The sequence below is a fragment of the Sus scrofa genome, chromosome 1 (genome assembly GCF_000003025.6).
Source record: "Sus scrofa isolate TJ Tabasco breed Duroc chromosome 1, Sscrofa11.1, whole genome shotgun sequence".
In the NCBI taxonomy this organism is placed as follows: Eukaryota; Metazoa; Chordata; class Mammalia; order Artiodactyla; family Suidae; genus Sus; species Sus scrofa.
The window spans coordinates 218099742-218124648 of record NC_010443.5 but is presented as its reverse complement, the minus strand read 5'-3'; the positions used below and the strand labels follow the sequence as shown (position 1 = coordinate 218124648).

At 42.0% G+C, this 24907-nt stretch overlaps 1 protein-coding gene across 6 annotated transcripts in view; it reads right to left on the bottom strand.

Moving 5' to 3' along the window:
• The window catches only part of GLIS3 (GLIS family zinc finger 3), a 545026-nt gene continuing 527138 nt past the window's right edge, over positions 7020-24907 (bottom strand). For all 6 annotated transcript variants that reach the window (XM_021074388.1, XM_021074403.1, XM_021074390.1 and 3 more), the window contains 2 exons: positions 12736-12918; positions 7020-11558 (listed from right to left, as the gene is read on the bottom strand). In XM_021074388.1, coding sequence (XP_020930047.1) covers positions 11422-11558; positions 12736-12918 — 320 coding nt within the window. In that variant the 3' untranslated portion in view covers positions 7020-11421. The remainder of the gene's footprint in view (positions 11559-12735; positions 12919-24907) is intronic.

Below are 24907 nucleotides of genomic sequence, written 5' to 3'. Positions count from 1 at the left end.
AAAAAAAAGCTAAAACAATTGTCAATATTAAATAAAGTATACACTCTCTTCCTAACAAATATACCTTCATAACAACCTGGAAGGCCATGTTTGATTTAGAATGATTAGATATTACTCTAATTTCTTTGCTAGGACATGGTGGCCCATTCCAGGCTGCCTCCTCCCCTCACCCCTCTTCCCTTAAAAACACTGTTTCCATGTTCAGCCATGAGGAGACTATGCCCATATATGAACAGCTCAGCTACATCCATAATTCCACTAACAGCCACTCTCTGGCTATCCCTCAGGCCCAGGGATGTACACATTGAAGAGATCCATTCTTGGCAGGATGGGCTTTTGAGGAAGAAGACTGTGCTAGCTTTGGAAGTAGTGTGGGACCATTTGGACTTGGAATTCTGAGGTTACAGATACCTGGACTGAGTCCACAAGCAGAAAGAAAGTGGGGCTTGGATGGAGACATACCCATGGTCACACGAGCTCCTCATTTTGTGGGACAGGGCATGGCTGGAGGATAGTCAGAGAGGAGCCTTTGAAGCATGGGGTCTAGCACAGAAGATCCTCTTTTGCTTCTACAGGCAGTACTGTCTATCCTGATGGTGCTAAGAAGATGCCAATGAGCCATCTGTGTGTACTACATGTTGTTGAGCTTAAGGTAAAGATAGAACCTTGTGGGCCATGTCATTTGCGTGATTTTATGACTTGTTTGTGCTCCAGGCTAGCTCATTTCTTCCCTGCTTCCATGTGCTGATCTCAGAACTGTGGTTCTTGCCATGGTCTCCTCAAAAACCATCATTCCATTCTTGAGGAAGGGTCAGTAATTTTAAAAACACAGCAGTTACTTATTAGCAAACACTTTACATGTAGTTGGGACAATGCCAGATAATGTGCAGTATCTCACTGTTTGTGAGACAAGCATGATTATTTCTGTTACAAGAGGAAATGGGCTCAGAGCGTGGAGTTTAGGTATTATTTCTGAGGCTTGAAAGGATGTAAGTGACAGAGAACAAGGTCTGCCTGACACCAAAGCCTGTGACAGTCCTTGATGCTTCCTGGGATGAGAGAGAAAGCAACAGGTCATCTACCTCCCTATCTTGCCCAAGTGTCTCACAACTGTTTCCCAGGAAGGAGTGTGGAAGCCTTGAAAGAAAATACTCTTGAGATACTGTAATCACAGTGACTCTGTGTGTGTGTGTGTGTGTGTGTGTGTGTGTGTGAGAGAGAGAGAGAGAGAGAGAGAGAGAGAGAGAGAGAGAGAGAGGGAGAGAGGGAAGGAGAAAGATAGAGAGCTAGCAAGGGAAGGGCTGAGTCAGAAATCCATTTTCAATAGTGTGTGTGAGTGTATGTCCCCAGTACGCTCTTGATTACAGACTAGGAGACATAATGAAGGCAGACCTATATTTTGCCCTCATGTCCTATTTGGCAGGAACAGAGCTATGCTGTTCAGACCTCCAGCTCCATCCTGTGTGGTTAGACAACACTGTTGACTTCTTCAGTGTACCCTCAGGTTTTGGCTTCCTGGAAGGACCTCAGCCAGTGAATGACCAAGTCGGTGATGGCCAAGACATATCCTGCTCAGGATGGTCTTCAGCAAGAGAGTGGTATGACAGCCCAGATATTTCTACCCAGCATGGAACTGTTGTGCTGAGTTAGCGTGGTCTCTGCCCCAGAACCCTGGCAGAACCTCTGTGCAGCTAGCATCACAGTCTGAGGTGCCACTGCCCAACCCAGCTTCCGCTCCTTTCCTTCACAGGGGTCACTCTTCAAAACTTATTCAAAACTGTTTTCAATCCCAAATCTTCCTCAGCTTTTGCTTCCTGGAACCCAACCATCAGTGTCCTCCCAGAGCCCCATACTTCACAAAAAATCAAAACGAACACTTTGAAAGGCCAGTCCCCTGGGATGCAATGCTAGGAGGATGGGGAGGATGCTGTTCTTTCTTCTCTGCATCATCCCCAGCACCTAGAACAGTAACAGGAACACAGTGCTGGGTTTGGAGCTCAGTAAAAAAGGGTTAGATGAATGAATGAAACCCATATCTCCGCATTTGCACACACTGGGATGGGTGGGATCTATGCCAGTGCCTCTTGTCTTCCCCTCCAGTTCACTCCCCCTTTCTTCTGCCACACTGACATCCACCGGCTCCCTTCCTTCTGCCTTTCTCTCCCTTCCTCAGTTACCTGAGAATTTCTGTCGGGCACAGTGCTCTGTGCTCAGACTCACCTTCTGCAGCTGCTCCAAACCGCCTGGCCATCTCCTCTTCTGCTTCTCTTCCTCTTCTGCTTTCTTTGCAAGCTGATGCCATTCATAGCTCTCATTTCCACTAGTGGGGGGTAAGCACCCACCCACTTGGAGCTCTACTCTTACCTGTCTCTGGAGTGCACATTCCTAAACAGTATCCTAAGAAATACTTACCTAACAAGGCACTTGCTTTTCATGTTGTCTTCTGGGTGCCAGGCAGCCTCCTAGGTGCCCTGTTTACATTATCCTTTCTCATTGTGGCATAATATACCTAATATAAAGTTTACCATTTTTGAGTGTACAGTTTAGTGATATTAGGTACAGTCACCCCTCAGTGTCCATTGGGAATTGGTTCCATGGATACCAAAATCTGTGGATGCTCAAGTCCATTATATAAAATGATGGTGTATAGTTAGCTGGCTTGAAACCTGTGGATACAGAGGGCCAGCTCTACAGTTAGTGTTGGATAGACCACACTTTTATCTATTCATCAGCTGATGGACATTTAGATTGTTTCTACATTTTGGCTATTGTGAATAATACTTCTAGGAGCTTTGGTGTACACATATCTGCTTTTAGCTTGTTTTCAATTCTTTTGAGTATGTATGTAAGAGTGGGATTGCTGGATTATATGGTAATTGTATATTTAGTTTTTTGAGGAACTGCAAAACTGTTTTCTGCAGTGCTAACAAGGTACTTTTTGGGAAAAAAAAAAAAAGGTTCAATGGTCAATAGACATATCCCCTCTTTCTTGGAGAGTCACAATGCACTTTAGCATAGTAAAATCACTGAGAGGTCCTGCAGTTAAAAAAAAAAAAAAAATTCTGGAGTTCCCATCGTGGCGCAGTGGTTAATGAATCCGACTAGGAACCATGAGGTTGCGGGTTCCATCCCTGCCCTTGCTCAGTGGGTCAAGGTTCCGGCGTTGCCGTGAGCTGTGGTGTAGGTCACAGACGCGGCTCGGATCCTGCGTTGCTGTGGCTCTGGCGAAGGCTGGCGGCTGCAGCTCCGATTCGACCCCTAGCCTGGGAACCTCCATGTGCCGCAGGAGCGGCCCAAGAAATGGCAGAAAGACAAAAAAAAAAATTCTATGTAACTTCGACCCACCATTCCCCAAACTAATTTGACAGTGGAGCCCTTTTTTGCAGAGTAACTGGTAACATACCTTTCCCCTGCTGGTTTGGGAAACAATGCCCTGGATTCCAGGCACTGAATGTGGGAAAGGGTGGGGCTCAGGGACAGAGAAGGAATCAGTCAGAGCCCAGAGACGGGACAATCTGCAACTGGTCAGCTAACTTATTAGGTGACACTGGCAAGTTGCTTTCCTGCACATGTGCTGTTTCCTTCATGGTATATCCTTCCATGCTTCTTTGCTTCTTGAAGATTAATTTGACCATCAGAACTAATTCAGGCAGCCATCCCTCCCCTCAGGAAACTCTGACCCTGCTCTCCTGTCTCCCCAGGCAAGAACTGGAAGCCCCTCTTCTGTTAGGTCTTATTAAACTATGTTGCCCTGTTAAATGATCAGCCTCCTCCACTACATCAAGCAGAAGGTCATCAAATTTAGTTTGCATAAACAGCCACCTGGAGAGTTTATTAAGACACTCATGTAACCATCTTACCCCTAAGCATTCAACTCAGTAATTCTAGAGTGTGCATTTAGCAGCTTAGCTCTAAAGTTTGCATTTTTAATAAGCACCCCAGGCAATATTCTTGGGCAGATGGTTCTTGGAATCCCCCTGTTGTCAGTTACGTAAGGATGAGAGCCACTTCTACCTCTGTGTATTTTACACAATAAATGTTAAATGAGTGAGTGAGTGAATGAATGAAACAACCTCAATTTTCTCCTCCGCAAAAGAAGGGGCTGGATCAGGTATTCTCTAAGTTTTCTCTTAGTTAAATGTCTTTTGATAAAGTTCAGGTTATTTCATCTAAGGCATTGTGTCCTCTCTAACTTTACTATCTGAACCACACACAATATATAAACCCAAACATACAAAACCAGCAGGGGGTTTGCTGAAGAGGATTTAGTTCATGCTACTATTTAGCAAATGCCCCCAGGATTATGAATAACCATACTTTTGAAACTATCCATTTTATCACAAGCTAGAGATGGAGAAAGGCATACACTCATGGTCACATGAATTGTCTCATTCTTTCTCAGAAGCATGAGAGGCTGACAGACAGCACTGTCAGGGCTGGCAAATCCTTAAGTTTGGGAATTGGGCAGCTAGACATCTTGGGAACTCAGAGGCTAGAGAAGGGGGTGGGTGTTGAACAGCTCTCCTGCTATGTGGAGAGGACGCAGACTGTTAGCACTTTCAGGGCTCCCTGACTCTGCTCCAACCATTTCTCAGTAGTGTCTTTGAACAGAAAATCCTAACTCTTCTCTCCCTCAGAACGCTGCAGGTTTCCAGAGGCAGCTCCAGCTTTTCACAAGAGATACAGCCTGAGAAAAATGAAGTTCCCCATCACTTATAACCTCTCAGCATTTCAGAGGAAAAGGCTGGCTGTGGCTGCCAAGATCCAGCAAATATTTGGTTAGCTGAGAGAGAATGGGTGCTCATTTTCCAATTCTCACAGATTTCTCTAGGCCCAGTTCTTTTTATTAAAACTTCAAATCCAGAGATAAAGTCGAATGGCACTTCAGGCTCTAAGCATTCATCTGTATCCCAGGGAGCAGAACCCAGAATCTGCACAAAGAAAAGCTTAATCAACAGAACTCATGAATTTCCTCAAGGAGCAGGACCTAAAATAGCCAAAGCAGCAGCAGAAGGGCTCCTCACTGCAGTTTTCTTTGTGGATATTTATGGGGAGGGCTGGGGAATGTTCCCTCAGTTGGCTAGGGTCAGCACACTATGGGCCATGGGTAAATCCTGCCTGCTGCCTGTTTTGTTTGTTTTTGTACCGTCTGTGAAATAAGAATGTTTTTTTTTTTCTTACATTTTTAAATAGTTGAAAGAAAAATCAAAAGATGAAGACTATTTCACCACATCTGAAAACTATAGGAAACTCAAATCTGTGTCCATAGATAAAAGTTTTACTGTAACACAGCCCCACCCATCTGTTTGTATATTGTCTATGGCTGCTTGTGAGCTATGACAACAAAGTTGAATAGTTGAGAGAGAGACCATGTGGCCTTCAAAGCCTAAAATATGTCCTGTATGGTCGTTTGCAGAAAAAGTTTGCAGATCTCTGCAGCAAAGGATGTAAGGCTTGACCTTCACTGGTATTTGAACTAAAAACTAAAAATATTTATGCACAGTTAAACAATTATAAAGCAAACACCTGTTTAACCTAACGCATGAGTCAAGAAATAAAACATGGTTAGTCAGCACCCCGGAAGTTCTCTGTGTGCCATTTCTTCCTGCCAGAGTTAATCAGTATCTGATCCTCTGTGATAATATTTTCCTTGCTGTTGTTTATACTCCTGCCCCCTAAACTCTATTTTTGAATTTTGCTTGTTTTTGAATGGTGTATAAATAGAGTTACACCATATATTTACTTTCGTGTCTTGATCTTTCAACATAGCTTGTGAGACTCAGCTCGGAGGTACTGCATGTGGCTGCGGATCTGTCACTGCCTTTGCTGTGTCACATTTCACTCTATTACTTTAGCATTGTTCACTCACTCTTTTTACTGTTGCTGGACGGTTGGGTCATTTCCAGTTGTGGGCTATTGTGGACGGCATTTAACATCTTGTATTTAAACCATCCTTGATTTACAGAACCATCCTTCTCCTGAGAGAAGTGGAATTGTGGGATTGCAGGGTATGTGTATCTTCAACTTTACTAGTTAATGCCACACTGTTCTCCAGAGAGGTTGGACCAAATCACCCTCTCACCCTCCTTCAGGGAGCAGAGAGGCTCTTTGCGTCCTGTCAGTCAGCACTGCTTCTATCTCCAAACCCTGAACCACATGAGTTTGCCACCTGCCCGTGGAGCACCTTGAAGAGCCAGACAATGCGCATGGGAGCCATCATCCTGTTACTTTTATCTTCCCTTGATGTGATCCTAAGTCTTAAACATTCATTGAGGAAACTGTCGATTTTCTAAGAATGATCCTTGAGAAAATGTGATCTCTTTTAGGGTCCTGTGCTTGACTAAGAGGTCCGTGAGGTGTGAGAGCATCCTGACCATCCTTCCCTTTCCCTGTGCCCTCAGAGATGGCAGCTGAGGAAAGAAGCTCGTCACAGCCAGTGGGTGAGGGAGCCTCCCAAAGTCTGCACATCAGACAGGACGGGGAAATCAGGGAAGTGGTAACTGCCCCCCCCTTCCTTGGGGAAAGCAGAGAACTTCAAAGATCAGGTATTAGTTCACAGGAAGCTGATGCCTGAGTCTTTTTTAGGGCCTCGGTTTATGGAGGTTCCCAGGCTAGGGGTTGAATCAGAGTTACAGCTGCCAGCCTCCACCAGATCCATAGCAACGCAGGATCTGAGCTGCATCTGTGACCTACACCACTGCTCATGGCAACGCTGGATCCTTAACCCACTGAGGGAGGACAGTGATCAAACCCACATCCTCATGGACACCAGTCAGATTCATTTCAGCTGTGCCACGATGGGAACTCCTGATGCTTGAGTATTTCTCAGCAGGGTATTAAAAAACTGGTTAGAAAGGGCCTACTCCAATGGCCAGCATGCCGAAACCCATCACCTGGACAACTGTGTGAGAGAGGCATTTCTGAAGCATGATGTAGCACTACATTGAAAAGGCACAAATAAACCCCAAACCCTAGCACACATTTATCCAGTTTTTGAAGCGGATTAATAGAATAACCAATAAAACATGTATAAAAGCTTTAATTAAATCTGATGAAATAAAACTTCATGTTTTATTTATGGACACTCCCAACATGTAAAGGATTCAGGGACACATTCATTTTTACTGCCATTTCGTCCTCATATCTATAATTAAATCCAGCTCTGCAGCTCTGGCCCAAAGCAATGCGGCATTTTAAAGCTGGCCTTGGACACTCCCTCCCCCACCCCCATCTGCCTTTAATTATAATTACCATCCCAATCTGAGGGAGGCTGATGATAAAACTAAACAAAATAATAAAACAAACAAACAAAAAATGGTTGCTGCCATTGTGTTGTAGGACGACATGCTGAAGGAGGACGGCAGGCAGGTGGGTGCATCCTCTCGTTCCAGTTTTATTATGTACCAAGTGCACAATCCCTTCATTTTACTTTTGACATAAAAAAAGGACTTCATGAAACAAGACAAAATAACTTATGATTATATGAAACATAACTGTGACAAATCACAAAACTATACATATTAATAGAAAAAAAAGTGTACCTAATTCTTTAAAAGATTTATGACAATAAGCACCAGATGTGCCCCTAGAGTAAAATCAGCCCCATATCCAGTATGATATATGCGGTTCATTTCTCTACGTGAGTGTATATAACTATGTACAAGAGTCTGTGTGATTTATGGAAAACAGATTTCCACTTTTTCCCCCCAAAGTGCTTTATGTCAGCAACATTACACAGGATGCTCTGCTGTCTGTACAAAATAAATCTCTTCTTTTTTTACACTTGCCTTTTCTCCCATAAGTGTTTTTTTGTTTTGTTTTTTGTTTTTTGTCTTTTTTTGCTTTACTCGTTGCAAAAAAAAAAAAAAAAAAAAGTAACCGCAGAAATTCCACACCACCAACAAAAGTGCCATTAAAAATGCTGCTATAAATTGACATGGTCAAAACAGTCAAATAAAATACCAAACAGTTAAGCTGGACATTTACAATAACTATTCCCAATATTTCAAGGCAACTGGGAAACAAGGTTCTCTGATAGGAGGCTGAACATTTACCTCTGTTCTTGTATGCTAATATGCTTGACAGCTGCTAATTTAAACAAAGGAACAGCACCAAAGCTCTTTTTCATCAGTGGAAACTTTGCTCTGATTGACTGAAGACCTTTTGTTCATTTTAGAATCACCTAAATAATTTGGGGGAGACATCGTGTAATGGGAGACACCCCACAGGACAAGTAAATATTTAACAGCTGATCAGAGGCTACATTACAACTCACATTTTGATGTAGTCCCTTCAGGGAATTGATACAATGCAGAAAATGAAATGTCTCCAGGCATACTGATTTTCTTTTAATGTAAGAGGATAATTGACTTTTGGGCTGTGTGTCTTTTCACAAGTAACAGTTTTTTGAAAAAAGGGGAATGACAACCTCTGTTCAGATGTTTATGAAAATGGTTACATATCAAGAGTAAAAAGGCTAGGAAATGGAAGGGAATGATTTTTTGAAGTTTCTACCCTTTACTGCTACAAACATAATGATGAAAGGATACATAAATTTTAGGCAATGTGAAAGTAAGCAAGGGACAAATTTTAACGTCAGGAGAGATTCTGGAATTTGAGAACAGCCTGTATCGTCTAGAAGGAACCTGGAGGTGTCACATCCTGGGGCCCTAAACTCAAGCCTGCAGCCATGTGGGAAGATGGATGGGGAGTGAGGGGAGCTCAGCCTTGCAGGCTGCAATGGGCCCAGCCCCTCTGCTAACAGCAATGCCCCACAAGGGATGGGCCAATCCTGCTGGGGAAGGAATACTAAGAGGTACTAGGAGTAGCTGCTGCCTGGTACCCCTGGCTCCCTTTGAGGCCAGTGATAAGACTAGAGATGCTCAAGAGCATCTCATCCAGCTCTTGAGGTTTTTGAGGCTCAGTTCTGGCTTTGTCCTCCTTCCCTGTTTCCACCTTAAACTAAAGCAAAAAGCCACAGGCAGACTGACTACATCAGCTGCAGTAACAACCTTGCCTTTCTGTCTTTTCCTCATCACACAAATGAAATATGTTTGAAGTTCCTCGTTAAAGCCTTCAGTATTTAGACTGGATAGGTTGTCTCTAAGTTACCAGAGCTTTCCCTTCTCTGTGGAGTGTAACAGAGGACATGGGTTCCTGTTTAGGCCAAGTGACACGACCCACAAAGCCTGCCAGAAGGGTGGGGCTTTGTGCACAGTCTGAAAGCTCATTTGGAGAGAAATGAGTATATTTCCTTTCATAAAGCAGAGCAGATTTTTGTAAAGTGAGTAACTTGGCTCTTTTGAGGACACAGCTGTCTGCATGATGGCTCTTCTCAGATCAGAGCCCACTAGCCAGAGAAACTAGATGACTGAGTGCACTGTAAAAACGGACCCCACACTTGGTTCTTTATGTGCCTAGTTCTACCATATGTTGGAATGAAGTCCGGAATCAGGCAGAACACTACCGACTGTGTCACCAGACTGCCAGGATACAAACTGTCACTGCATCCCAAGTCTGACACCAAGCCGGTTTAATTGTCTTCTTAAAGATTGTAATTATTTCAGTTTGACAAACAGCATTGATTCATTTTTCTTCAGAGAAAATTTTTAAAGAGAGAAAAGAAATGGTAAAATGGGATAATACTAGAATGTCACATTTACCAGGTTTCTTTGGGGTTTGGCTAATTTTTATAGCCTATGCCATAGGACTCTCAATCTTTTTATTTTATTTATTTATTTGTCTTTTTTTTTTTTTTAAGGGCCACACCCATGCCATATAGGAGTTCCCAGGCTAGGCATCGAATTGGAGCTGTAGCTGCCGGCCTACACCACAGCCATAGCAACGCCAGATCTGAGCCACATCTGCTACCTATACCACAGGCCACAGCAACATCAGATCCTTAACCCACTGAGCGAGGACAGGGATCGAACCCGCATCCTCAAAGATCCTGGTCAGGTTCGCTACCACTGAGCCGCAGGGGGAGCTTCTGGATCTTTTTGATAGCTTGGCAAAGGTGTCACAGAAAATGGCTTCCTATTCAGTTTTGATACCAAACAGCCAAGAGCTCTGTGAAAATTCTAACCCTCAAAATAGAGCTTTAGGAAAAAAAGGTTGCTTCCTTCTGGCCGCCTTTCCAGAACTTTCCCCTCTACCTACCTCAGGCCAGACCTTGCTCAGAGATAGTGGTCAGACAATGGTGGGTGCTGGGCATATCTGAACCACAGTTAAGAAGGCGGCGAGAGAGATGCAAAAAGAGGGAGAGGGAAGGCCAAGGGACAGACAGGCCAGGGGAGAGCCTAACGGAGGGAGCAGAGGCTGTGCAGAACAACTAGACGTTGGCGTCTCTAGTTTGGGTTTCTGAGAGAACCCAGGAGCACCCCTGGTGTCCTTGCTCTCACAGCTTCTAGCTTAGCTCTGGGCAGAGCACCAGAGTGGAGGCGAGGGATGAACTGTCAGGTGACCTTCTCCTTTATACAAGGTCTTTGAGGTGGGGGTGGCTGCACAGTTAACCTAAAAGGGTCTCTGTGGCAACACTGGGAAGGGAGTGGTCCCCCATTTCCCTCAGGCAGCCTTTGCTGAGAGCAAGACTAACATTCTGGGTGCTCACAGGTGCTGTGAGGCACAACCAGGCAGAGCAACAGTGGAGCAAAATGTATGGAGCTGGGGTGATTAAAATAATTATTTCCTCCAAAGAAAGACCTTGAAGTATTTTTTTTTCCTTTAAAAGTAGATGTAAATAACAAGTCTTTAAAATGAAAGGGCTAAGATAGGTTGCAGGATTATAAAACAAGTTGTAGTGCTTTTCAAGGGGCTGTGCTTGACAGAACCTTCTTATTTTGCTTCTGGAGAAACACTGAAAAGCAGTTGCTTAGCATGGGAATATCTAAGAGGAGAGAGGCAGCCAGCTCACTGGAATGCCAGGCCAGTGCTGGGAAACCTGGGGCTCCTCCAAGAGCTGAGCCCATGCCATGCTTTAGAGGTGTATTTTCCTCGGAGTGCCTGGCTCTTGGGCAAGGCAGTTTACTGTGCTTCTGGCAATCTGGGTTGTCCTTTCCTATATGGAGTTTTTATCAATGATGATCCCCAAACTACATTTTCATATGCACATCACTTCAATGGTGTCCTTTGAAGGATGAGAGCCAGGAAGTAACAGGTATCCGGTAGAGTGAGACTCTGAATTCCCTTTGAAAAGACAGTCCTACTGGTCACTGGCAAACCCAGAGAGAAAAAGGAGCAGCTGCAAACACTCCTGCAAAGCCCAGCTCTGACCATCCAGCCCTGCCTTCCAAAGACACACCTGTGACTTGGCAGGTTCCGGCTGATTCACTTGACATCCTTTTCCTCGCAGTCCGTGAAAGTGTAAGAACAAAAGGAACAAAAAGATTCTAGATGCCAGTGGTAGTGGAGCCAAGGGAGTGTTTAGCCTTCAGTATAGACAGAGGAGAGCTGGCTAGGACAGCGATCCATAGCGCTGATCTGCAAGAATGTGGCATCTTCAGGCCCACTGCGAAGAGGCTCCCCAAAGAGGCTTGAGGAACCCGAAGGCAAATCATACACTGGAAGAGAAAGAGCATATAAGTCAGCTCCTGCCTTGTCACCCATGCCCCACCCCCCACCCCGCCACCCCGCCCCTGACACACAGGGAGCAAATGCTGACTGGGGGCTAAGGAAGGAAGTGCTGGATCCTGCCCTCCAACAGGTCTCTGTCCTTGGGCACCTTAGGTGGGGAAGAGGCTGATATGGAGGCAGATGGCTAAAATGTACTTGGTACAAAATATGGGCTGAGTAGCAATAAAAGTGGTTTTGTAGGGAAGAGTAAGGGTGGCTTCAAAAGAGAGGGATATTAGGAGTTCCTGTCGTGGCTCAGCCAAAATGAATCTGACTAGTATCCATGAGGACGCAGGTTCCATCCCTGGCCTCACTCAGTGGGTTAAGAATCCAGCATTGCCATGAACTATGGTGTAGGTCACAGACATGGCTCGGATCTGGCATTGCTGTGGCTGTGGCGTAGGCCAGCAGCTACAGCTCAGATTCGATGCCTATCTTGGGAAGCTCCATATGCTGCTAGTATGGCCCTAAAAAGACCAAAAAAAATGTTAATAAAAGGAAACATATTAAAGTTGAGTCATAAGGAAGGATGGGATTTACACAGATGAAGAGGTAAAGAAAGAACATTCCAGGAGGAGGAAATGGAGCAAAGACGGAGTGAAGGGCATGTAGGGCCAGGTGTGCTGGCAAAGCTCAGGTGCAGAACATGTAGAGTCACATGTGAAGAAGACATATGAGATGTATACAGGCAGGCTTGGAGCATTTGACTAGGCTCAACTCCTGGGGGCTTTGGCTGCCTTGCTGAGGAGACTAGACTTTATCTCTGGGCAAATGGAAACTGCTGAAAGTATCTGAGCAGAAAAGCACCTTATATTACCCTTCATTTCTGGAAGGCAATGGTCATGGTGGCACAGAGGGCAGAATGGAGAAGATAAGGAGCTGACTCAGGTTAACTCGCTGGCGGGCTGTTGCTTTAGTCAGGGAGAGATATGAGGACACCAGAACGAGGGCGGTGGATGTAAGGTTGGGGAATGATTGGCGAGGAAGATGAAGAGGAGAGACATTTCAGGGGCAGACTGCACAGGACTTGATGCGTCATGTGCTAGGTCAAGTCAGGTCCAGGCTGGTCACAGGAAACCTACCAGCTATCCTGCTCGAGTGTCTAAGTCACAGACACCAACATACCTGTAATGCCCGAGTGAGTTGAGAAGGCTCTGTGGAAAACATCAAAGCCAGCCTGGCCCATAGACGTGGGGACCAGGCAGTCTTCGAAGGAAGGCACCACACTGCAGTTGTTGCTGGGCGGCATGGTTCTCTGAGAGTCAGGGTAGTGTGGGGGGCAGAATGTCTGCAGCTGCCCATAAAATCCTGAAATGCAAGCATGGTATTGGGCTACTGCAGGGTACAAGTTCCAAAGATCATTTCAACCCAGCTAGACCCTCACTCAGCCATGCCTTTAACACTTAAACCCACCTACAAAACCTTCTCAGCAAGCATCTGTAATGCATTATCTGAGCAGAAGCTCTTCTACCTTTGGAGCTTTGAAGCTCCTTTGCTAGTGACATTTTAATTTCTTGCTCCAGTACCTTAAGCTGAAGGGCTTACTTTCCCTGCATTCTCCAAAGAGTCCCAGACACTGAAGACCTGACCTTTACAGGACATTCACTTCTACCCTATGTCCTCCCACCAGGTTTTGAGTGCATCTTCCTTAACTTCCTTTATTCCATATTCTAATCTGTTTTCCACATTTGGTAAAAATCTGAATAATGGTCTTAACCTAAAAATGCAACATACATCTATCCATCTGTGCTTCTAACAGATGCATCCATACACACTTATAACATCTTCCTCATTAGTTTGAACAGGTACATAGTGTTGCATAGTTGATATACTACAATTTATTATTATTGTTAATCTCTGCAATAAATGGGAAAAATGGAAATAACGTGTATCTACAACCTGAAAGTGTTCATACTTCTGGACAGGGGACATTTACTTCTAAGAATGTATCCTTAAAGTATATTCTGAAAAAAAGAAGTTCTGCACAGAAGTAATCATCACAGGGCTAGTGGTCTTAACACAAAACTAAGGCGTTACAATGGCCAACAGCAGGAGAATGGTTGAGCAAACAGTGTTACATATATGTGATGGGAATATTACGTAGCCATGAAAACAATATTTATAAGGAGTTTTTAAGATTGTGGAAAGACCATTATGAGGTTCAGTTGGAAAACAAAGCAAGATAAAAAACTGAATATGGACATTGGGTTCAGTTATATGGAATTTTATGTATAGGACAGACTGCAAGGCAATTATCTATAGTTGTCTTTGCTTTTTTTGGGGGGGGGATTTTATATTTTTCTGAATTTTAATAGTAGTGAAGACCAAGTACTCTGGAGCCAGACTACCTGGATTCAAATCCTAGCTCAACTACTTACCAACTTTGTAATCTTGGTGGATTATTTAGACTCTTTAGTGTTTCAGCTTCCTAGTTTGTAAAATGGGGTGAAAAGTAATTCTTACACCTCACTGAGTTATTCTGAAGATTTAATGACTTATATTTGCATATTATATAATCTAATCTAATCTCAGAATATAATTAATTATATAGTTAATATTTATATAATATATATTTTAATAATTTATATTTTATAAATAATAAAAATAAAAAAGTAAAATTATTTCATAAGAACATAGCTCTCAGAAGTAAAATATTTAATAAGAGAAATAAAATTTTCAAAAAGGCCATAGGTAAGTCCTTCAACAATAACCAAATGTAAGAATGGTCAAGGCAGTGGGCATGTGGCTCACTTTCAGTTCCTAGGTGGAATCCTCTGGAACATTCTTGGTCCCCTGGGGACCTGAGCTGTGTATCTCTTGCCCGTGTTGGTTTCTGGATCCTGAACTAATTGAGAAACATCCTGATTTCTTCACTCACCCCAGCACAGGTTCAAAACAGCAACAATCCTGAGTGGGCTAAAAGACCTAGGATGTGCAGTTCTGTGGTTTGGGAGGCTCCTTGGATTGATCTTGACTTTGGGAACATGTAGTCATGGCATCCCCATCAGAAGGAAAACACTGAACCATCACAGGTGGTTTATTAGAATGTAATATCTCCTTGCTGAGAAAAATAGACAATATTTGCTATTTATATTCCCATGCTGGCTCTGTTCAAATCTGTCACCCATAAATACCCTGACAGCATTCCTTAGTGTAATATTAACCTTCCAGGATGAGAAGACGTTTTTCACTAAACTCCCACAACTCCCCAAATAGGGACATCAATCATTCAGGTTTGTCAGGGACAGTGACAGAGACTTTCACTGGCCTTTTGAGAAAGCCAATTCATTCTCTCTTTCCTGTCTTCTCCCTGCTTCAGAGAGAGAGCAGGAATTTCACATGGCTTCAATCTGAGTGTTGTGAGGTATAAGAGTATAAAAGGTTTGTGATGCAGTGAAATACACCCAGTGAAGTTAAAGAATAAACCCAACATTCTGGGCTCCATCTTTCAGTTTCCCCTTCTGTCTGGATCTGAATGAGAGGGAAGAGTGGACTGTAATTCCTGCCTGTGGGTGTCTTGGCTAACACAACAAACAGTGGAAACCAGAATGGCCCCACAAGCATGTTTTATCACTCTTACAGCCAACTCAGGGAAAGAAAATCCTCTTTATTAAATCCCTCCCTCCAAGAAGCCAGTTACTAGAGATGCCAAATACACTGGTGTGGATGACTGTGGTCACTCAAATCAAAGAGCTTTAACATAACCTCTTCCCACTGCTATTTCCATAAAACTAACAAAATTAAAAAAAATTCCATTAGGATTATGCCACACACACAGGCCCAGAGAAAGAAAGCCTAACTCATTCTCTGATGAATGACTCCTGTATTCCAGCTGCTGGATTTCATATAGTAAATTTGGAAGGAACACTACCACTAGGACCCAAAGAAAAATGAGGCAAGATGTTAACACATTTCCTGGGCATAAAACATAAGAGTGATGGCAAGGTCAGCCAATCAGTCAGTCAGTCAGTGATAGTTATCAAGAGCTTGCCAAGAAACCAAAGAAATAGAAGATAATACCTTGTCCTTGATGATTGATAATGCAGTTGAAACAAGAACACATACACTTGTAATAGCATAAGAATGCACATTTAAGTTTATGCTGGCAATAAGTGTTAGTTATTCAATTTAGTTAGAAAATCACCCCTCCCTCATTTTAAAGTTATTTTACCTCTAAGGATGGAGGGGTCAAGGGGAACTTAATAATATAAACTTATTTACCTAAGTTGTAGCTCCTGAAGGTCAAGAAGAATCATTCCTCCTCTTGCCAATTTTGGGAAAATTTTTTCCTTTCTAAAAACAAACTTGTGGAGTTCCCTGGTGACCAAGTGGTTAAGGATCTGGTATTACCACTTTAGTATCTAAGGTCACTGCTGTGGTACAGATTTGCTCCCTGACCTGGGAACTTCCACATCCTTGACCCGGGAACTTACGCATGCCATGAGTGCAGCCAAAAAGTAAAAAATTAATAAAAATAAATTTGAAAAATTTTGGCCAATCCAGCAAAATATATGCAAGGAAGAGAAAAATTATCTTTATTTCCACAATTAAGATATAGAAACACAAAAATGGGATGTTATACATATTGTTTTGTATCCTGTTTTCTCCCATAATATTTATCTATGAGCTTCACATAGTATTAAGATTCATTCTTGGGAGTTCCCATTGTGGCTCAGTGGAAATGAACCCTACTAGTATCCATGAGGATGTGGGTTAAATCCCTGGCCTCACTTAGTGGGTTAAGGATCTGGTGTTGCCACGGGCTGTGGTGTAGTGGTGTAGGTCAGAGACACGGCTTGGATCTGGTGTTGCTGTGGCTGTGGTGTAGGCCGGCAGCTATAGCTCCGATTCAACTCCTAGCCTGGGAACTTTCATATCCTGCAAGTGCAGCCCTAGAAAGCAAAAAAAAAAAAAAAAAAAAAAAAAATCATTCTTAACCACCCCCCCCTTTATTTTGTCATGTGGGGTCACTGATGGCCCTGTGATGACAGGTTAGGTCAGCTTTTCACGTTCACTCTTGCTGCTTAATGATGTTAAGGCAGCTCCGTGCAACTCAGTGTGGATCTCCTTTCTAAAGTTAAAGGGGCATGGAGGAAGTTAGAGGGGAATTAAAGGAGTTAAAAGAATCACATGACTAACTGTGATACTAGAAGAGCATCCTCTAGGGCAGCACTGTCCAAAGGAACTTTGTGTGCTGATGGAAATGATCTATTATCTCACTGTCCACTACAGTAGCTGCATGTGGCTACTTAGTATCTGAGAAGGGCTAGTGAGACTGAGGAACCTGCTTCTAAACTTTAGTTTTAATTAATTCAAATTTAATGGCCGCATGGGGCTTGTGGCTACTGTATTAGACAGCAGTACTCTAGAGCAATCTGCATTCCCAGGTTTATTTCAGGAACGTTTCTGATTAAATTCCTGGGGAGAAAACACATGACCCACTAAGAGTTTAAATAAAAGCCAGATAATTACTCTTAGACTCCCAGCCTTCAAGTTAGGAAGTATATTACACTCTTTATTACATTTATCTTTTCCTTACAGATTTACACTCTAGTCTTTGTGGAGGGAACCAGAATATAAATATTTCAATAAATGATCACTTAACTCATAACCCTCAGGAAAGCTAATGAACATTGTTTTAAGCTAAACTTCCAGGGCATTTCAGCTCTCCTGCAGGAACCACTTTCCCTTCTGGAAGTAAAAGCAACAGGAAACACATCACCCACCTTCTTTTCTGCAGACCCTACGCCCTCTGGGGGTGGCACAGCACAGGTGAGTCTCCAATATTCCCCCCACCTCACCCCCCACCGCCGCCCCCCGGCGACGATGGAATAAAGTTCAATGCAGAGGCTTTACTCAATTGTTGCACTCATAGATAAAGATGAATACCATCAGCCCGAACTTCGTCAAGGTGCCATGTCAGGAGCTGTGTACCTAGTGTATTTGTTTATACAGCATATGGCTTTGCAAAATACAATTCTTGTTCTCCTTTATGCTGAAGCTGGGAACCACCACCAGAAGTGTAGGATGGACAATATTTAGAATCAAGACTGACCCTTCCCTGCAGTAGGTTCTGCCCAGACCATGATGCCAAATTATGGATGCAGAGAGCCTATGTGTGGAGGCCATCACAGGCATCAGGAAAGGCCCCCACAACTAATTCCCCAACCAGAGTTTGTCTTGATCAGGCTGAGCAGAACCCTTTGTGAAGCTCCTTGGAAATAATGTGAGAGCAATCACTTCCCAAGACCCCTCAGTATCTTCAGATGTAGAAACCCTTCAACTCCCCTATGATCAGAGAGAATCATTTCAGGCATCTAAGCTAAATACTGTTGTTTTCTGATACTGCACAAATCTCAGGAGTCATCTGTTCCCTTGACCTTTCAGAAGAAACACTGGTTAAGTGTCTGCTTGCCTCTGCTGTTTTATTTTTGTAAGATGAGAGTGTTCATATTACCTACTTCATAAGGTAACTGTAAAGATTAAAGAGAACTGATAGATGGTCCATGGGAAGGGCCAAGCATGTGCCTGGCGCATAGCACTCTACAAATGTTACTTTTCATTTTTCGTCCATACTCTTCTAATAACACAAGCATTTCAACTTTTATGGTTCCATTCATTCAAGCACTTACTCAAGAGTTAGAGACACAGTAGTGAATAAAACATACTCCATGTCTTCTTGGAGTTCACATTTTAGTGAGAAAGAAAGATAAATACATAAATGAGAAATCAAGTAATACAATTTTATATTATACATGACAACAAAAAGGAAACTTTCTTTTAAGGAAATAGAGAAATGCAACTCTTTTCTCCAGAATACATTCAAGGTAGGAAGAGGAAAAAGCAGGAAATAAGAAAGAAGTTTGGGCACTATCTAAACTTTTTAAAAGAGCTTTAGTTCCCTTTGTTTGGCCCTGTCTAGTAATTAGGAGGCCATCCCACAGCTCTGCTGGGGACCGGTCCTGGCAGAGGGTTTTTTTTTTTTTTTTTTTTTTTTTGCCAGTGGTTTCAATCAGTTCCTGCCTGGGTAGGAGAATAAGCAGACATCAGTGGCAGAGGCAGAGCTGTCAGTGCTCGGATTTTGGTGGTACAGTTGTTTGCTAGTCAAGTGGAAGGAAGGATATATATTTATGAGCTTTACGACTCTAATCATTTTTCCCCAGAGCCTATAATTTTGTGGGTTCCTGTAGGAAGTGCAGAGTTTGGGGCTTCAGTCATGTGATTGGTGCATGCGCAGGGGCATGAATGAGCCGACATGATGAATAAGAGGGTTCACATCAGAGTGTTCCAGGGACAGGGACACAGAAAGGACACCCATGGCCTTACTCCCTTTGACTTCCCTAATTTCTTCTTCCCCCACACTCCTTCCTTGTCTCTGGGGACCCCTGAGCTGTCTCCTTTGAATATCTTCTGTGATCTATGATACAAGCTAATGAGAAGAAAAGAGAAAATATAGGTAAGTCTCTGGTAAAGCTCTCAAAGATCATAAGAAAATGATCTTTGGCATCACATCTTCTTAGCCTGATTTCTTGCACTCCAACTTCACTTAGAGAAAAGCTTAGGGATTCACACACACACACTTACTACTTACATGGTACCCTGAGTACTAAAAAACTTTTAGGATTCCTTCTTAGGAATTCCACCCTCTGATATGCCTATCTTATCAGTAGGTGATAGAAACAAATGCTCTCATTATACAAAGAGATGGAAGCAGTGGAAGTGTTGAATCCCTTTATAACCAGTACTTTGTTTATATGATACCATGATAATAAAAGTGGGAAATTGATATAATTTTATTCTTTTAATTTAATTTTTTTTCTTCTTACAGCTGTACCTGTGGCATATAGAAGTTCCCAGGGTCAAACTGGAGCTGCAGCTGGCAGCCTATGCCACAGCAACACCAGATCTGAGCTGCATCCGTGACCTATGCCGCAGCTTGTGGCAATGCTGGATCCTTAACCCAATGAGCAAGGATCTAATCTGCATCCTCACAGAGACAATGTCAGGTCCTTTACCCATGGAGCCACAATGGGAACTCACATATAGTCATTTTAATATTTACCAAACACCCAGATACTGGAATTATTCATAAACTAGAATAGGGTTAGGGTTAGGGTTAGGGACAAATGGGAAGCAGAGCTAAAATAGTCTCCGTCATCATATAATTTCCTACTAAGTCCAGAGCTTTCTCATTTGCAGTTGCCTTGCTTTGGCATTTTCGTAGATATTTTGGTTAGTGTTACACCAAGTCCTCAGAGAATTCCATCAGAAAGAATAAAAGGAACTAATATTTATTTGCTCTGAGATAAGCATTCTCTTAGGTGTTTTACATAGAAAACTTTCATTTTTAAAACTTCAAAAAATTGAAATATAGTTGATTTATAATATTGTGTTAGTATTAAGTGTATAGCAAAATGATTCAGTTATACTTATTTTTTCATTTTCAGATTATTTTCTATTATAAGTTATTACAAGATATTGAATATAGTATATACTCCTAACTTAAGCACCTCCCCTTTCCCCTTTGGTAACTGTATGATTGTTTTCTATGTCTGTGAATTTATTTTTATATAGATTCATTTGTATTATTTTTTAGATTTTACATACAAGTAATATAATATGTCTTTCTCTGTCCAATTTATTTCGCTAAGTACGATATTCTCTAGGTCCATTCATGTTGCTGCAAATAGAAATATCTCATATTTTTTTTTACTTACAACAACTTTAAGTACTATTATCCCTGGTTCATAGACAAGGAAACAGGCAAGTTCAAGTGACTTACCTGAATCCTCATAGCTACCAATTTTCAGAACTAGGACTCAAACCCTGGTTTGTTTGATGACATATTTCATGTAGACTACTAGGGCTTAAGCTCACAGACCAAATCAATTTAAATAAAGTCCTGCTAATTTTGTTGAGGTTCCTTACTGCCATATCATAGGCAAAGTTACTTTGACTGAATCAACACTTCATAAGAACAAACATTTTCATTAGGGAAAAAAGCACTGAATTAATTAACAAAATTGATGAAATTACCTAAATACTAAAAAATTCTAAAATCTCTCAAGAGTAGAAAAAGAATTTCAAAAACTTCTTATGGTCAATATTCGGATTTAGCCCCTATTTTATTTTTCTCTATTTCATGAACAACTTGGATCTGGGTTTGAAACCTGGATGACCCATTAACCAACTTTATGTATTTGGATAAATTATTTTTTCTTCTTGAGCCTCATTTTCTTTTAAAATATACAGAATTGAGAAAATGCTATACATAAGAGTGTTTATTAAAACATCCACTTCATCCCCTGGCATATAGTATGCCCTCGGTAAATAGCACCAATTATTGTAATCGTGAAATAAGCTTAGAAGTATTTCTAGATTCTGTATAATGCATAAGCAATTCTTAAGCAATTTTTCTCTCATAACACACTACCCTGAGGTATAAAATGATACTACTTTAAAAAGTGTAATCTCTACAGTTTGGTTGCCATTTTTTGCCTTGGCTCCTGGTCTTGGCCAACACTCATACAGGTCTTCATCTAGTTAGAACTCTACTAAGCTTCCTCCCTGGAAGTGGTGGAGAAACTGACTCTTCATTTTAATATGGAGTCTATAAATGGGGAAGCTACAGGAACAGCTCACAGACTGTGTTAGGAAGACAGATTTTTCTTTGGGCTGAGAACTGAACCAGCTTGCAAAGCACCCGAGCTATTTAAGACTGACATTTAAGCAACTACTGTACTAAAAAAGAGGAAAATAATGGAAATAATAACCCTTAACATTCCATTTGAGCACATTCCTACGGAAGGAACCAGGGTACAGTGGTTGAAAAGCTAACTGGTGGAGCAACGACCTGGTCCCCTAGCCCTTGGTCAAGTCCACCTAGTTCCAAGAAGTGGAGACATTTCATCTATAGCTTCTACCCCTAGCCCACAGGCTACAGAGAGATGCACTCTGAACACCCTGGTGCCTCTCATAGCAGCTCACCTGCTCTGCAGCAAGCTGCTAACAGCATTTATTACTATGAGCCATATTCTTGCCCTCTGACGTGTATACTCATTTCCAAGGATGGGGTAGGGGAAGAGGAAGATGGTCTGTTACTGAGGTCTGCAAAGGTTCAAATAAGGGTATGGAAGTGGCAACACATGTTGCTGAAAGGGACAAAAAGGAAATGGAAGAAAGAATCAGAAGGAAGCTATGTATAAAACAGTCTTGGTTAAAAGATGTAATCAATTTTCATTTAAATATTTTCAACCCACCCAAAACTTTAATGCATAGTGGCCTATGGCTTCCAAATTCTCAAAATAATAAGCTGCCAAAGGAAACTAATTGCAATGTGTCTCAGTAATTGCCATGTGTGGGTATAGACAGTTACAGTAAAACGGTTCAGTGAATCCTGATGGTGATAACACACACACCAATTATATAAAATAGTGACTCTCAAAATCAGAAGACCTGAAGACTCTTAAGATGGACATGAAAGGCAGCTTCATCGTTTATTGGCTATGTGGCCTTGAGGAAACCATACCTCTCTGAACCTAGAGGTCCATATTTATAAAAAAGGGAAAATAATACTATTGTGGCAGTATAATCCTCACAGTAGGAAGGGGAGGAAGCATGGAGAACAAATGGAAAGGGATTCAGTGCCCAGTTGCCCATGATTTGCCACTCATGCTCCATCACCTGCCTGTGACTCAAAAATCCAGGACACATATAAAGCCCAGGATGAAGTATGGAGGATTTGAAGAGTCAGCCTGTTTGGTTGTGTGAAGAAAACATTTGGCCAATGGTCACGGTTGCTAAGAATGAATTGGGTATTTCTCTATGAGACAGGGCCACTCTGATGCTGGTGTATAAACCCCTCCTGGGTGGCTGCAAAGATCAAGTGAAATAATATGTGTGGAATACTTTGCAAACAGTAAAACACACTGAAAATTCTAGTCCCGACTGTCTCATTATAAGCCTGGTGTTACTTATCATCCTATCGTTTTTGAGCACAAAGGCAAATTTGCCCACGGTTGTGTAGAGCTCTGCTGCATAAAGCTCACAAGCAATCCACTGACTCGGAAGTGAAGCAGAACAAGGACAGTACAGCAAAGAATGAAGATTTAATTCTGTCTGTCCTGTCATTCCAAGCAACCTTTGCTGTAAGAAAGATCTGGTAGAGAAGAGGATTCCAGATGGGGAGTAAAAGGGATATTCACATGAAGCACCTTGGCCTACCCTGAGGTCCCTCACAACCATTCTGGTTCTCTACAGCTTTCAGGTTGTGCTGCATTTACAATTCTTCCCCAGGGGCTAAAGTGAGAAGGAAGCTGGAAAATAGTTACTTCCTCAGCCAAGTGCTTCCTGCGGATTATTTCTGATTGTTCAGGTAACCTGGAGAATTTTGTGGTTCCAAGCAACCATTTTCTGCTGGATGCCAGAGGCCACTATCCCTGAAGAGAAAAAAGACTGGGCAGGAGAATAAAGCCACTAAACTCATCCATAGAACACTTTGTACTCTTTCAGAAAACCATCCCAGATCACCTGAATTATTCTGCCATACTGATGACATAATTTAAGTACTGGAAGTAAAGGTTTTGCTTTGGCATGTGTGATTTGAGATTGGTTTTGTGGAGGAATGTAGGAGAGGAGTGGCTGGTCATTACACTTAAATGATCTAAAAAAATGCCTGAAAGTTTTTATTTTAATAGACTTGCATCTTTCAGGTCTAGTTCTCCAAGACCTTACAAAAGAACAAAATTGAGAGTTTAGTCAAAACAATCTGATTAGAAAGGGAAAATTTCTGTAATGAGAAAAAGCACTCGTAAATATAAGTAAACCAACTAGAAATTCTATGGGAACTAGAGGCAACTTAAACTATTTATAAGCTTAAGGACCCTATGCGGGTATGTAAATTTTTTACAAAAATAAGCAAATAAGTAAATTTTTTCTTTTCTAACTTAAATAGTTAATAAGAATTGTAAAACTGCATTTAAGGAATGTGCTAACAGTCCAGTAGACCTGGTCTGTTGATTCAGTAATCAGGCTTCCGGTTTCCCCTAGCACATAAGGTGCTTGAGCAAATATGGCCCATGAGACAAAACACGTGCACGCATGCGTGTGCATGCACACAAACACACACCCATGGGATAACACCACTCACTCGGGGCAAGCAGAGAGTGAGCGCTCCCTTCCCTACAGGGACCATGACAGCATAGCCACTGGTAAGAGCACAGATTCTGCTGTCAAATGGCCCTGTAGTTTCCAGCTCTACCATTTCAAGATTTAAAAAATCTTGGGCAAGTTACTTAATGTTTTAGTGATTCATATTCCCTATTTGTGAAATGGGAATAAACAATGCCTTCTTTATAGGGTCGTTAGGAGGACTAAGGAGAAAGGGCACTGTGAGCATTCACCATACTGCCTGTCACAGGACAAAAAGAAAGGCAAACATTTCCAGCAAATAGTGCGCAAAGACATGAGACAAGTGGTTGGTGGGAAATTACTTCGTATCATGAGTCATAGCACTGGTACTGCCAGCAGAATTTTAGTCCTATAAGAAACCTCATCTACAATGGTTCCACATTTAACCTTCACACAAAAATAATTCTCAAGTAACTAAAAACTCCCATGGTACTGTATCTACAGGTGTCATCATGAAGGGGAATGAGTGTGGGCTTTGGGGAGAGACTCTGTTTATAAAACCAGCTCTGATATTCACTAGGTATGTGACTTGGGGCAAGGTGCTTAATCTCTCAGTCTCACTTGTGAGGCTACATTATATTAATATTTTTCTTAGGTTATTGTGAGGATTAAACAATATAAGTGGAAGTATCCAGCATACCCAATATCTGGTACACAGTAGAAAAATAACAACCACAATGAAAATAGTTCCAATTAACTGAGCATATATCACAAGCTAAGCATTTTCTCTCATTCTTATACCAACTCTGAAAGAGAAGTATCACTATCCCCCTATTGTGCATGGAATGAAAAAATCAGAGTAAAGAATCAAACCAAAACGAAAACAGACTCATAAGTATAGAGACTGAATGGGTGGTTTGTAGAGGAAAGGGTAGTAGGTAAAACAGGTGAGGGAGATCAAGAGGTACAAACCTTCAGTTACACTAAAAGCCACAGGGATGCAATATACAGCATAAGGAATATGGTCAATAATACTGTAATAATTTTGCATGGGGACAAATGGCTACTAAACTTGTGGTAATCATTTCATAATGTATGCAAATGCCAAATCACTGTTCAGTACACCTGAAACTAACATAATATTATACACCAACTGTATTTCAAAAAA